Source organism: Cydia amplana, chromosome 7 (assembly GCF_948474715.1).
Source record: "Cydia amplana chromosome 7, ilCydAmpl1.1, whole genome shotgun sequence".
NCBI lineage: Eukaryota > Metazoa > Arthropoda > Insecta > Lepidoptera > Tortricidae > Cydia > Cydia amplana.
In genome coordinates, this window is record NC_086075.1 from 15417364 (window position 1) to 15433922 (window position 16559).

The window sequence follows — 16559 nt, forward strand, 5'->3', positions numbered from 1 at the left end:
ATTATTATTAGGTACTTATGCATTTTATGATTGTAAAACATGCTACTATTGACGCAATGGATACTTATTATAGTTATTATCTAATCAATAACTATTTTATTTTGTGAATTACCTACTTAAATACGTGGGGCAAACTGAAAACTTTTAGAATATAGAAAAAAGAAAACTGTAGTAAATAGGCAGTAACTCTTTATTTAAATCCGTGCTCAACTCTTTCTGATGACGCGTAATAATTTAATTAGGATAGGATCATTCTGAAACGCATATGGCTCATGTTCCCAAAGCCCTTTTAGTATGGTGATTTTGGGTCCTCATCAGAGGTTTTGTATGAAATTAATGAGATTTACTTCAGACACCTATAATAATTTAAGATTTTTTACTGTCACAGGACCATGCACTGAGGGATGTCAGTATATGCTGATATGCAACTTTTTTGACAGTATTTTTCATAAAATACAAAACTATTACAGAAACTTCTTCCAATGAACGTTGGGACTTATTGGGAATATTATTTCTTGCGCTTACTTTATTGAATTAATAAGGCGCTCAACGTTTTTAAGCATAATGTTACCTTATAAAGTGGGTTTTATAAATTTCAAGCTAGCTAGTACGACCAAAAAACTGAAAATGATTGCTCTATGCTCCTAATTGAACAAATTTTATTTCTGATTAGATAAACAATTTATTAACGTAACACAATGAATTAATAAATCCATTTATTCATTAAAATCTATAAAATATCATTAACAACTCATCGTGACATTAATTTTCGGTCTCAGCAATGCATTGATAATGCATAATTAAATGATTATACATACACTAGACAAGACAATTTATAAAGTAGCTGATTATTTTAAATTCCAAATCATCAGTCTGATTCTACAATACCTGGCAGAAACGAGGGCGTGTCGTGTTATGTGATCACTGTTTATCAACAACCAATCCTCTTAATCCACATTCCATCGCTGCTTTAATAGGACTCGACCGAAGCGACGCCATTGCGAAACGCAATGGACGGCGTTTTGGAGAAGACCATCGTTTTTTATCTTTTTATATCGGTTGTTTTATAGATAACTCGTGGTGACACTGCGCAGTTTGACCAGACTGCGTATTCTTGACTAACGGCGAATCGGGCGCCTAGATGATCCAGTGTAACTTTATTGTGAGATCAATAGCAGAAGTATGCGCCTGAGAGCGCGCTTATGTTGGTTATGTGAGAGAATTTGACTAATGTTAGTGGTAGTAATAACACCACAGACGCATGGCGCTTCTTAGAATGAATAGCTAGGTGTAATATTTGTAATATTTATGCCCAGTAGCTTTTAGTATCTACGTTGTGTTGTGGAATGTTTGACAAGTTGTTTTGTGGCGCAGTAGCAGACACGTGTTTCGGCTTTAGGGGTTTTTTATACATCCTACAGCACTGCAAATAGATCATTTGATTAAATTTAATTGTGTTTTGTGACTTTTGTACAACTTTGAAGTTATAATCATACATAATCATCATCAATGATGATTTTTGGCTAATCATATACTGCCCCTAAAGTCTACTTTTTTATTCGGTAGACTAAAATGACATTTCATAGTATGAAATGACGTTTTATGTTCATACTATGAACTGTCATTTCATTCTACCGAATAAAAAAATAGACTTTAACTTCATCTACGTAGAATGAAGATTTAGGTAATAAAATCTATGTTCTCCTATGTTCTCCCCGGGACTCAAATGAGCAGACAGATGGACATACAGACAAAAATACTTTTGCATACTTATATAAAGCTAGGCAAAAGACGACCACTGTCCGACTTATAGGTATATTATGATGTTTTAAATAGTCGCAAGTACTAACACCTACACAATGCCTTGCCGTCCTTCCCTCCATTCCCCGCATAGGTATACCTATATCGTACACGCAAACACGCAACCTCAACAAAAAGAGTACTGTCTATTATAAAATTACTAATTTTAAATTAATGTCATAAGTGCAAATCAAAAGGATATGTCCCGAGCTATAACTTTATCGGCTTATTAAAAGGTCAAACGCAACAGTGATAAGTACATGACGATAATGCCTTATCAATACAGCAGTCATATGGCTAGGAAAATTTGTAGAGGGCTCAGTGTTAAATAAATGCCTACTCGAAATAGATTAGGAAAAAGTGATAATTTGGCAAAAAACAAGACTTTTGATCGTGTATCGGACCAGATAAATTGATCAACAAAATGACCAACCGAAAAATACATTCTATAACTTTTCAGATTATTCATAACTAAAATTAGGTAATGTTAAATAAATTAAGTAGGTAGTGTTAGCATTTAGTTTAGTGTGAAACAAATTAATATAATATATTTAGGACTAAATACGAGTCTTCTCAACTACTATCTAAACTCTAAAGAAACAACAAGCTCTGGTACAGGTTAGATTGATGGTTAGAAAATATAATTGGCCGTAGTTTGCTTTGCACGTATTTTGCAAGAACGGCTCCTTAATTGCTCCCTTATTGTCATTGCTAAGGATCGTTACTCCCTAATAAGAACCGTCAGCTAATTCATATTAACTAACCCGGGGATCTAGCCAGGAAGAGGCAATCGTTTATGGAAAACATCGATCAAAACTTACATAATGTATGGAAGTTAAACATACCTTTTCGTTTCCCGATAAATTTTTATAACCTTTCTTTTCGTCGATAAACGATTTTCATATCGACAACGGCCCCTGAACTGTATAAATGTATCCCTTACCTTCCATCCAGCTGAGGAATTGCTATCGCCCTTATCCTTAAAATATGGCACGTTCTGGACCATCCACTCGTAGATCTGCGACAACGTGAGTCGGTTGTCCTGCGCCGAGGTGATGGCCTGGGTGATGAGATCAGCGTAAGAGAGGTTGCCCCAGGCATTGCGTCGGGACGAGTTCTTCTTCCCCACCGCTGTGGGGAGGGGAGGGGCACCTATGGAGAAACAACCGACATTTAGAATACAGCAGAGTAAAAGATTCCAGAAATAATCCATGAGGTAAATTTACAAGTCAGTTTTAGACCAAAGAGCGCAACTGCAAGAGCATCCACAGCAAACTTCTAAGTGCAATATTCTACTAAGTCGAGCATAAAAAACATAAGGAGGTAAAGGAAAAGGAGGAACTACTTCAATAAAGGGACTTGAAGAAAGGGACTTGCGAAGACGATAGCTAGAGTATTAAATGTGCTGTTTAATTCTGATTAGGTCGTTGCGAATTATTTTGACCATCTGATCTGTGAAGGCTTTGCAATAAGAAGCTTCTATCTTGTATATTCTGACAATTTAATACTCGAGTGAGCTAGCAATAGCTTAATAAGCTTAGTTACATTAGGTGTCCACAAACTTAAATAAAACTGTTGCTAGTTATCCCAACATGTGAAAAACGTTGGTCATGCTAGGATGTACTGCACAAAACGATTTGCCTCTAATATTCTCGTAAGTGCAGCTACTCGTAAGTCGAAATTGATTGCAGTATTTTTCCCTGTAAGCCACGTTTTGACTAATCGGCCTCATATATTCTCTTATCTGATTATGATGTTGTGGATAAACGCTTATGTATTTTCTATGATAGAATTATTAACTACTGTAAGTATTTATCGACAGTAAATACTTTTTTATTTATAGCAACAGTGGACTAAATGCGTTCACATGCAGCGTGGGCGTATTCGATACCTCAAACAATAGGATGTATAAATCTATCCCATTTATTCATTTATAATTTTTTCTCCTTCATTTTTTCGATTTCTTTTTAGATCGATTACGCCATAGAAAAACTCACGTGATGAATTTATAGATTAGATCTTTGCCATTTATACAAAATATGGGATTTAATTTGTATTTCTTTATATTCTATATTGTACAGTTATCAAGTTGGTAATCGATGGTTGATTGGTTGGTTGGTGGACTGGTTGATGGTTGACTGGTTGATGGTTGGATCAGTTGGATGGTTAAATTTAAGTACATTATTTAAATCGAAAAAAATGCTAAAGTTAAGGAATACTTTTAGGTGCGAATTTGCGAATCCTTAAAATACTCCAATTAGATTCCAATAAAAATCAAATAATGTATAGACTTCTTTTACAAAAAGTACATTTGCTTTCCTTCTACGATCTATATCAGATGGTCGTACCTTTGATGCGAAAGTTGGCATGGAATCAAAGATTTATCCACCGCTACTTTGTGGTACAGTTTTAAGTAAAAGCATGGGACGTCAAGCCAATTATGGTAGATCAATAGTTCGAAAAAAGCAATTACCTTATGCTCTTTATAAGTATCCCTTAGATAAGCTTTCGACGTATCAGTAGAGATAAACAGTAACAGTGATGATGAATTGATATGATGCACGTGGACAAGAGCCTCAATCATAAAACAGTAGGTAGGCATCTATACAATTTTGATAATACGGCTACTGACTGAATTTGTACTGATTGTTTGAATGAGGTGGATTTTATAAAGATTCTGGGCGGTCTTGTAAAGATTTACGTCAAAGAATGACAATAATGGCGACATATTTGTTTTATTCTATACTGGGCGAGATGCCTGGATGTTGCAACTAAATATAAGTGAACTTTGATGATCAATCCTTCCTGCTGAATAGTTTGCTTAGCCGATAAAAACTTTTTATATGAGCGCCAATGCAGAGTTTGTAATTGTTGCTGAGTAGTTGTTTTCTAGGTCTGTTGCTAGGTAGGTACTGATATATATATACACGAATTTTTTTTTCTGGCTTCTCAAACTTTTTGTCGCCCAGTTACTCAACTAGACGTTAATTTTGCACAAGCTTTCAAGATCCCAATCGAAATATTGGTCTTGTTGGATCTATTTAATTTTTAGGAAAGGAAATATATTTGATAGACTTAAAGCTCGGTAGTCCGATTCCAATGATATTGTAGCAATATTTGAAAAAAAAAAGAGAAATGGAATCCAAAAAGAATGGAATAGGAAAGGCAATTGTCCAATAGTAGACAGAAACCTGCTTAAATTGATGATGATTCTTTTGGGAAAAATCAAAAACGTGGACCATGTCTTTTTTAGGGTTCCGTAGCCAAATGGCAAAAAACGGAACCCTTATAGATTCGTCATGTCTGTCTGTCTGTCCGTCTGTCCGTCCGTATGTCACAGCCACTTTTCTCCGAAACTATAAGAACTATACTGTTGAAACTTGGTAAGTAGATGTATTCTGTGAACCGCATTAAGATTTTCACACAAAAATAGAAAAAAAACAAGAAATTTTTGGGGTTCCCCATACTTCGAACTGAAACTCAAAATTTTTTTTTCATCAACCCCATACGTGTGGGGTATCTATGGATAGGTCTTCAAAAATGATATTGAGGTTTCTAATATCATTTTTTTCTAAACTGAATAGTTTGCGCGAGAGACACTTCCAAAGTGGTAAAATGTGTGTCCCCCCCCCTGTAACTTCTAAAATAAGAGAATGATAAAACTAAAAAAAATATATGATGTACATTACCATGTAAACTTCCACCGAAAATTGGTTTGAACGAGATCTAGTAAGTAGTTTTTTTTTATACGTCATAAATCGCCTAAATACGGAACCCTTCATGGGCGAGTCCGACTCGCACTTGGCCGCTTTTTTTTAAATTTGCAATGCTATAGGAAAGGAATGAGCATACGGTGCACATTTGGGGTTACATTTTTAAAGACAGGAAAGTTGTATCAGCTATAGGTATGTACTAGATAAATAAATAAAATATGTGCTTCATGATTGTGTGCGTCCACGTTTAGAAAAAGTAAATTGACTAGTTCGGAGAAAGTATCGTTGATTGGCTCCAACGTAACCCCAGGTCCCTTATCAGGAAATCCACAGGAGGCCTACGGACTTCTCGATCGCTTTATTAGAAAACGTTATTACGCGTCGCGCAGCTACCCGTGGATTCCTTGCAATTTTCTAGACCAATTAGGAGTTAATTGATCAGAATTCAAGAAACCTCTTCAAAGTAAAGTGAAGTTATTTGAGATTAAGGGGATGGTTCTGAATAGGTAAGTTTGCTTTTTGCTCATAATTGCATTGATTAGGTAACCAACTACTTTTTGCTTTGTATCCTTGTATTAGGTAGGTATTCCTATGCCTACAGTGTTATGGTCAACTCAGCAACTGACTCTGTGCCACGTAGTTGTCTTCGATAAACTTTTTGCGACCATTTTTATCATGACTGCTAACTTGTAAACATGTTGTGTTGTGATCATTTTATTATTTCTTTTATCAGTTACGCTACACTTACATTGTATAAGCTGCTAATAATAAGTGGCTCCTTGCATGTTTGTTTTGTTATTGGAGCCATGCGAACGTGCGTGGCGGACCTAAATAGCGAGGTTTTAGGGCGGGAATTTTACCGGAAAGGTTGGTGTTGGAGTTCTTCTTGGACCCGGCGTCCTCGGGGTCGACAAAGTTGTCGGGGCGCGGCAGCGGCCACGTGTTGGAGCGCGCGCGCGGCTGGGGCTCGAAGCCCACCTCGGCCAGCTCCCCCAGCGGCTCCAACTCCGCCATGCCTCCCTCCAGCTCCTGCAGCGCCGTCTGGGACGACCACAGGTTGGTGTAGCTCCCGCCCGCCTGAAGAGACATCTCCGCCTCTCTACACAGCGGCTCAGTGGAATTTTTCGGTAGCTGTGACGATCCGCACGCTCAGCGGTGCGTGCCGACTTTGGCCGTTAGCATCACAGTGCGCTCTCGTTTCTGATTTTTTTCTATTTCCAGAACGTCGTCGGACCCCAGCTCCACCGGGAGGTTATCTGTCTTCTCGTTATCGGCTCTCGTTATTCGAAGCCAATAACATGTGGTATCTCGGTAACGTTCATAAACAGCGCCGTACGCAGAGCGTCGGCCGTCGGGCCGTTCCCGAGAGGTGATTTTCGCTAAATATAAGCGCGGAGCGCGGCGGGGGCGGGGCGCAAACCACGTGAGCAGCTATACGCCGATTTTCCAATTCATCACTGGCGGGCTAGAGGCGCGATAACCTTGTAACGTGGCCCGTAACACCGCGTTTCGTGTCGCCTACGATCGTCACCGGTCCCAATATTTGGCCGCTGCGCAAATTCAGGCGTCCTTCCGAGTTCGAGCACTTTATAACTTTTTCGCACTGTCAAGAGTTCACTGAGTGTTCGATTAGCACTTTGCACAGTTGTGGGTTTTCATAAACTTGCACCAAAAGTTGTTCGGAAGTGTCCACGCGGTCGGCGATGGTCGCTACTGCGTAATAAGCGGAGTATAGCGCGTAGCGCGACGGTCGTCCTCGGCCGCGGGCGGTCGCACGTACACTGAACCGTCTGACGGCTGACGGCGCTCGTCTCGGCGGAGCCGGGCGCGGAGGCGCGGCGCTCGTGCGAATTCCGCTCGCGACGCGGGACGGGGGATCTAGAAGTGGCGTCGTATGATCGCGCTCGGCCGCGCTCGCCGCCACTCGGCTCGCCTTCGCTCATTAATTTATAGTCCGAATTCTTTCCACAGTTATCGGAGTACAGTGCAGGCGGCGCGGCGTGCGAGCACCGACGTCACACTTTGTTTACAAACTTTTTAAAGTGCGACCTATCACATTACGAGAGTTGCAAGTCGGCAGCATTTCCGCAATCAAGTTACGGCATGCTTTAAGGGCATATGCAATTCGTGTAAATTTTATGCCCGATTGAGGAAGTCCACGTTATACATAACACATGCATGAAACTGAATGTAACGAAACTTTAAGTATATAATTATTGTAATGAATGGTTGCTTATTCGTGTTCTGTTTAGGTATTATACCTACCTTTATCTATAGGTACACAGGTACAATACGCAATATAAATTGTTCAACATATAAAAAATTATGCTTTTTATTCAATGTAACATGTCGATGCCTTTTGTACAAATTTATTTATTTATTTTATTTATCTATTATAATGTCACTTACAGTATACACCAAACATGACACAAGAATATAAGCATTAAAGTGGATTATACATAACTATAATAAATTATTAACAAAAAAAAAACAGTAAGTCAAAAACTTAAATAATATTATTATCTAATCAACTACTAAATAATGGTGCAAATGCCAAATAAGGGCTCTAATTTTACTTCGCTAGCAGTAGCACTATTTTTTTCTAATTTGAAAATATTCATAAACTTCGTAGACGCCTACGCTACGAGTCGTAGCAGTCTTTAGAATCGAAGCTCTTAGAAAATTTACAGCGCAATTCAATGCTACACATTTGAAAAAAAAAACCTAGTTATTTTAAGAGTGGGCTGTATTGGAGATTAACCAAAATATATCTTGAGATGAGATGACACTGTCAACTGGTGGTACATACCTACCTACGTATATAATAAACCGAAAATGCTCCGGTTGGGGAATAAGCCCCCAGTCGCGGCTTTTTTAGGGTTCCGTAGCCAAATGGCAAAAAACGGAACCCTTATAGATTCGTCATGTCTGTCTGTCTGTCTGTCTGTCTGTCTGTCCGTCTGTCCGTGTATGTCACAGTCACTTTTCTCCGAAACTATAAGAACTATACTGTTGAAACTTGGTAAGTAGATGTATTCTGTGAACCGCATTAAGATTTTCACACAAAAATAGAAAAAAAACAATACATTTTTGGGGTTCCCTATACTTAGAACTGAAACTCAAAAATTTTTTTTTCATCAAACCTATACGTGTGGGGTATCTATGGATAGGTCTTCAAAAATGATATTGAGGTTTCTAATATCATTTTTTTCTAAACTGAATAGTTTGCGCGAGAGACACTTCCAAAGTGGTAAAATGTGTGTCCCCCCCCCCTGTAACTTCTAAAATAAGAGAATGATAAAACTAAAAAAAATATATGATTACCATGCAAACTTCCACCGAAAATTGGTTTGAACGAGATCTAGTAAGTAGTTTTTTTTATACGTCATTGATCCCCTAAATACGGAACCCTTCATCAGTCCGACTCGCACTTGGCCGCTTTTTAAAGAGTTGCAACGGGTATATATGATATAAGAAAATGCGTCCAAATAATTGTCACATTAAGCATACCTATTAGGGATCATCCATTAATTACGTCACACGAATTTCTAGGTTTTTTACCCCTCCCCCTCCTTGTCACACTTGGTCACATTTTTCAAATTTACCCATAAGACTAGTAAAGTGTAAAGTTGTAAACATTTATTTCCTCTACACATCCGCCTTTTGGTTGCCTTTTTGTATTATGTGTGCCAAATTCCAACTCATATGCTTCCAACTCATTCGATAAGTTACCGTTTTTACCTTTTGAGGTACGGAACCCGTAACATAGCGCTTTAATTGTTAGGTAACGCGAACTAAACCAACGATAATAAATAGTGGACTAAATAAATTGTACCTTTAAGGGTTCAGGGGAGTGGACGTAATTAAATAGGTTCCGCAGACGTCCGCGGAGATTTACCGGCTGCAGCTGCGGGTCCTTATGGTCAAAGACATATGTAACATATGTAACTCCGTATAAGATGAATAAAGTCTAAAGGTGGAGACAGAGACAGGAGACAGAAACGCGTCTTTCTGTCTCCTGTCTCTGTCTCGCCGCGAACTGTCGCTTATATGTTCCCTTTGCTCAAGTGACGGTCGCGGTCTTCTGTCTCAGTCGCTTGTCTCTGTCGCGGCCCGAACCTCCACCAAAACGTGCCTCGGAAATCAAGAAAAAGTCATTCTCGAATAGATGGCGTCACACCTTTGGCCTATGCTCGGCTAGATGGCGTTGACAGAAAGAACATGGTCAAAATCATATAAAAATTAAAAAAAAAATAACATTTATCCATAGGGGCTATTCATAAATTACGTCATTTCAAATAAAATTAGGGGGGGGGTCTAGACATCGGATGATAGTAGCAAGACATAGGAGGAAACGGGGTCATTCGAAGCATGATTTTTGGCTGATTTTAGATGATACCAATGCAATTGTAAGCCCTAGTTCACTTGAGGCTCTGAACAGAAAGGCTAATCGAGTGCTAGAATTATTTGACTGGTGGTTCAGCTGTAACTACCTGAAGGTGAACCCAAGTAAAACTTGCGCCATGCTCTTGAGGTCTACAGTCAGGCAAAGAGACCATTTGAATCTGTCGTTCTGTGGCGATAAAATAGAAAACGTAAGCAGTGTAAAGTTTCTCGGTACTCACATAGACAATTTACTCACGTGGAAAAACGAACTCGTAAGCATAGTAAACTCCATTAGCTCGGCTTGTTATATTTTGCGAAGCTTACGGAACATAGTGGAGCAAAGATACCTCAAGATGATATACTATGAATTGGTGGAATCAAAACTTCGTTATAGTGTCAAGTGCTGGGGGAATAGCTATGAGTATAACATGAATAAAGCCTTTGTTATCCAAAAGCGAGTCATGAGGACTATAGTGCGTATTCCACAAACTGAGTCCTGCAAGGAATATTTCATAAATCTTAAAATACTAACTGTCCCGTGTCTGTACATCTGGACCTGGTCAAAAGTCTAAAGGAGTACGAGACCAATGAAGAGAGGGAGACACGTGTAAGTACTAGAAGGAAATACCTACACTGTAAACTGCAGCCTAAACTTAATATAGTCTCTAATCTCTAATCTAGTACTCATTGCGCAGAATTTCAGTGTGCAGCTCTACAACAAGCTTCCCAGTGAGTGGAGGAACATCGATAGCCTTGTTATCTTTAAAAATAAATTAAAAACACTGCTGCTGAAAGAGTGCTTTTATTCTATAGGGGAATTTATGTGTCGATAGATGGCACTAAATTTACTGTGACTACAAAATTAAATATGTTATATGACAGTAACCCTCTTTACTATCTAATATCTGGGTGACCCCGAGATCCCCGAAATATATATATATATATATATAAATAAATAAATAAACAAGAATTGCTCATTTAAAGGTATTAGATTATCTTTGTTGTGGTATACAGTTAGCTGCAGATGTAGGTAAGCGGGCGAGATGACCTAAGCTCATATTCATAATATATCATACTTTTTAGGGTTCCGTAGCCAAGTGGCAAAAAACGGAACCCTTATAGTTTAGTTTAGTTTAGTTTATTTATTTCATAATGATAAATTACAGTATAAATTATTCTTACGCTAATCTATATGAATTTACATTATGGTCGTCAATAATGTAGCATGCAAACGTATAATTATAAAATGTCAACAATGATAATCAAAAAACAATACAAACTAGATATAGATATAGATTCGTCATGTCTGTCTGTCTGTCTGTCTGTCCGTCTGTCCGTCTGTCCGTCTGTCTGTCCGTCCGTATGTCACAGCCACTTTTCTCCGAAACTATAAGAACTATAGTGTTGAAACTTGGTAAGTAGATGTATTCTATGAACCGCATTAAGATTTTCACACAAAAATAGAAAAAAACAATAAATTTTTGGGGTTCGAACTGAAACTCAAAATTTTTTTTTTCATCAAACCCATACGTGTGGGGTATCTATGGATAGGTCTTCAAAAATGATATTGAGGTTTCTAATATCATTTTTTTCTAAACTGAATAGTTTGCGCGAGAGACACTTCCAAAGTGGTAAAATGTGTGCCTCCCCCCCCTGTAACTTCTAAAATAAGAGAATGATAAAACTAAAAAAAATATATGATGTACATTACCATGTAAACTTCCACCGAAAATTGGTTTGAACGAGATCTAGTAAGTAGTTTTTTTTATACGTCATAAATCGCCTAAATACGGAACCCTTCATGGGCGAGTCCGACTCGCACTTGGCCGCTTTTTTTTAGGGTTCCGTAGCTCAAAAGGAAAAAAAGGACCCTATTATATTTTTGAACTTCTCTCCATTAAGAGTGAGTTTGGGCCCGATTCGGGTTTTGTAATAGACATCTATTAGATACCTTTTAGACATCGCCAAAATACGATAACGATATGTTTAAGATCTAACCTGTCAAATTTAACATTTCCGCGATTCGGGAGATACTCTTGAACGATTTCCACAAGATATTACTTAGAGATCTAATAGATATCTAACACGATCTATCGTAAAAGTGACATTGGTTGCCCGAATTGCGCTGCAAAAGAGAACTAGTTGAAATCTAAACTATAACGTATCTAGAATGGATCTAGTACGTGTCGTCTCTTGTAAATATCTTGAAGTTCGAATATGGCAGTGTGTGTGTGTGTGTGTGTGTGTGTGTGTGTGTTCCTTTGTAATAAAGAAAATTGGTATTACGAATCAGACATAGAGTTAAAACGCTACTACGCGGGGTCGTATCTCGTCGCATAATAATTGATTGTCCTAATGTAATGTTACGCATAAAACGCAAAAACCAGCTGAAACAGAAAGTATTTTCGATAATATTCTGCATAGGATGTGTAGAACAGGGTAGGTTAGGTTAGGTTTCTTTTATAATTTTTCAGAAATGTTAATAGTTTCAGCGCAATAAGAATTATGCGAAATGAGTTGTATGCGTATCATTACATTAGGACAATCAATTGTGACGTTATCTATGAAAAGGGACCTTATTGTCGTGAGGTGACGAGAGGAGTAGAGAGGTTATTAAATTAAACACATGCTTACGCCATTATTCACATCTAATACGAACGATGCTCCGATGTAAATACAATGCCGCGCGACACTTTGCGGCGTAAGCGCCATCGACAATAAGGTCCCTTTTCATAGATAATGCCCCAATTATTATGCGACCTTCGGGTTGGGAAATAGACTCCTACTACGGCCTACGGCGTAGCACCAGTAGCTGTTGGATGACAGTGAAAGGGTTAATGGCTCCTCTACACGATGGGCCAGCGCCGGCCACTCCAAGGGACGCAGCCATGCGGTAGAATGAGATAGCAATATCACTTGCTCCCTCTAATGGCTGCTCTACACGATGGGCCAGCGCCGGCCACTCCAAGGGACGCAGCCATGCGATAGAGGGAGCAAGTGATATTGCTTACTCATTCTACCGCACGGCTGCGTCCCTTGGAGTGGCCGGCGCTGGCCCATCGTGTAGAGGAGTCATAAGACTCAAACTTCCCGTGGAGTTTCCTAAAGATGAAATAAGACTCGTAAGTCGTAGCACGTCCTTTATGATGTAAAATCTCAGTTACATAATAATATGTGACGTCCCACGGGTAAAGGTACCTTATGGCCTTTAGCGCTTACGCTATTATTAACGCTGCTCCGCCGCCGCGCGCTATTATTATTGCGGCGCTATGCGACGTAAGCGCCAAGTGCCATAAGGTACCTTTTTCCGTGGAACGTCACATATTAATGTTATAAATGCATGTTATAAGTGTAAGTAACTCTGTCTGTATGTCCATCTGTTACCCCTTCACGCTTAAACCGCTGAATTGATTTCGATGAAATTTGGTATGGAGAAAGTTTGAGGCCCGAGGAGATAGGATAGTTTTTATCAATCATCATCATCATCCCACGCAGACGTCGCAGACGAAGTCGCTGGCGGAAAGTAATTTGTAAATAAACAAATCAACAAGGCAAACTTCTGCAGGACATCAAAATATTAATTTACTAAAATTTTGAATACTACATCAGTCATTTGAATAAAACGAACAGTTTGTTCTATACAACAGGCACATGACGCCATCTGCTCGTATTTGGCAAAAGCTTACGTGTCATACATAAATATACCTATATTATGAATTATTTTACTAATTGCCAAGATAGCAAACGAGGAAGTCATGATATGTTTTATCCGTCGCACTTTACTCAGTAACTACACAATTTTCGAAATTAACTTAATCATGAATTTAGTTTTGTAAGTTTTTATTTAAGTAATTAATACATGTTTTTAATATTTATGTAGTTATTTTTTTCATTTAAATATTTAAAAAAACCACTTGTAAATTACACACCAAATCTCACGCAGATTGTACCTAATGTACAATGTACATAGTTACACATTGTGGGAACACACTTGGATAGCCAATCAGTCGCACAACATTATGAACTTGAAATAATTGTCATACTAGCGACCTCTGTTAAAATATTCTAACCCTACATACTTTAGCAACAATGTTACAACGCTTCAAACCAGGTAGTTCTGGAAAATGTCAATAGATGTCGCTGAAGATGCGGAGCCAAGTACGTTTTCCCATCGCGCGAATAGATGGTGCTATATCCCCGACCTACGTCACATAACACTATAGTATGTCTATTAAACCTCTCGCAGGTTTGTAGAAATCGGGAAAAGCCACCCCGGATACGGTTCAGTCGGTTCGAGACACTCGGAGCGCGAACTACCCTCCAATTTAAACCGGAAAAAATCCATGTAGCAGTATTATTTGAAATTATAAAGGACACATTTTCTTATAAATATTATACGAGATAAATATGTCTTTTATGTTTGGTTGAATTTTTTAAGGTGATTTTGTTACTTGTGTTGTGAGAGAAACTTTGAAACTATTTCATATTAATCAGAGGGAATTTTTGAAGTCGTTCGCGAGATAGAATGATCGGTAAGTAAAACATATGGTGCGTTTTACACGCGCATTTATTTTCGGCAAAGTAATATAAAGTGTATTATGGGATACTGATAAAAATATGTAAGATATGTTTTCCTTTCATGGACAAAGAAATAATCCAAGACCAAACTGTTGCTTGTCTTTGCGAGTTATGAGACATCCAAACATCCGTGAATTTTGTGATTTAGGTAGTCTCATTATATATTGCAGGCCATCTTTTTCAAGTTTCATGAATTGATGTGATGCGAAGTACGGTGCTTGGTGTTACGAAGATATGTAAGTCTAGTACCTACCTATTTGGAATAAGATTGCGAAAATTGTGGTTTTTTTATATTATAAATGGGCTTACTCATGGCCACAGACTAGCTGAGGCGAAGACGTGGCCTACGATGGAGCGAGCCTGCCCAGAAGGTGCCTGTTCACCCTAGATTTGAAGGTTGCCGGGTTATATGAGCTCGGAAATATAGACTAGACGCCGGCAAGGAATACCATTCCTTGGCAGTGCGCATAAGAAACGAGGAAGCAAAGCGCTTCGCCAATGTAAGGAAACGCTTAGTTAGTCAATGAGATTAGACAGAATTATTATTATTATATGTAATGTTTTTGAACAAAGGGTAATTAATGATGTATTCATAAATAAGTTTTACCGAACCTTCTGATTGAAATTGGTTAAAAATTATACATTTCATTGATCAAATGAAAATAATATGACTAAGGTGAGATTTTTTTCCGGTAAATTACATTCATTCGTAGTTTTACTTGCTAACGAGTTACCTAATACCTACAATGTTACAAATAGATAAATAAATAAATAATAAATAATAAATAAATATTATAGGGACATTCTTACACAAATTGACTAAGCCCCACGGTAAGCTCAAGAAGGCTTGTGTTGTGGGTACTCAGACAACGATATATATAATATATATAAATACTTAAATACATAGAAAACAACCATGACTCAGGAACAAATATCTGTATCATCATACAAATAAATGCCCTTACCAGGATTCGAACCCGGGACCATCGGCTTCATAGGCAGGGTCACTACCCACTAGGCCAGACCGGTCGTCAAATAATATCTTACGACTAAGACAGAACGTTGTCTTCTCATTGTATAGTGTATAGCACTAATGTCTAGGTGATAGTGTGACAACGTATCTTTGTTCTTTTAAAGTGCATCCACACCGCAGTTAACTTTTGCGGAGCAACACTGTGAAACACGGTAACATTATGTAACTTACCTAATGTTACCGTGTTGCACAGTGTTGCTCCACATTTTCTCCACAAATGATAACTACGGTGTGAATGTACTTACCTGTAAATGCTTCATCAAGCGTCGGTTTTATTAGGTCTGATAGTCTTAGTTACTTAATGTTAATGTACCCCACGTTTTTCTATCCGTAACCAAATGTGAGCAACGTAAGTGATGGTAAGGTATGGCGATTTTGTTTGCGTTTGAATTTATCACTCATTCGGGCGTATTCCCATTTGTCCCCACCGGGCACAGACACGAAAAGGGGTTTTCCATATAAATCATTTACATCAGGGAATACACCCTCATTCGAATAACTCAAAGCTTCATGAAGCCAAAGTATCATGTAGAACGCTCTCAACAGTCTTAAACATCGGTGGGCCTTTATTAGATTCATTGTCAGGAATAGAAATTATATGCGATGTTAAAATACGCCAACCGGTTAACCCTGGGTTAGTGCGATGGTGCAAGTGGCGCTTATATTAATAATCTTTAATAGAAAAAAAGACCGACTTCTCTAACTTCTAGCCTAACCCACTTAACGGCGCTTATACTTTATTTGGTAATATCTATACATATAATAAAGCTGAAGAGGGTCGAAAGTCTGTACATGGAAGATATTCGAAAAAAAGTTGGTTGGGGATACTTAGAATCGATAACAGAACACGTTCCAACAGTTTTTAGAATTTTTGTCTGTTTGTCTGTTTATCTGTTTGTCTGTTTATTTGACCGCGCATCACGTGAAAACGGCTGAACGGATTTTGATGCAAACTTTACTAATCTGTCAAGAAAATCCCTGACCCTATTTTAGGCTAGAAAAATTCAACCCCTAAAAGGGGGGGTGGCCACTACACTCAATTAAGTTAT

The 16559-nt window shown here is 38.3% G+C and overlaps 1 protein-coding gene across 2 annotated transcripts in view; it reads right to left on the minus strand.

Moving 5' to 3' along the window:
* Positions 1-7292, minus strand: part of LOC134649567 (forkhead box protein O) — a 103855-nt gene extending 96563 nt beyond the window's left edge. For both annotated transcript variants that reach the window (XM_063504365.1, XM_063504364.1), the window contains exons 1-2: positions 6374-7292; positions 2744-2952 (exon numbers count right to left, since the gene is read on the minus strand). In XM_063504365.1, the coding sequence (XP_063360435.1) occupies positions 2744-2952; positions 6374-6602 (438 nt within the window). In that variant the 5' untranslated portion in view covers positions 6603-7292. The remainder of the gene's footprint in view (positions 1-2743; positions 2953-6373) is intronic.
* Positions 7293-16559: the final 9267 nt, after the last annotated feature.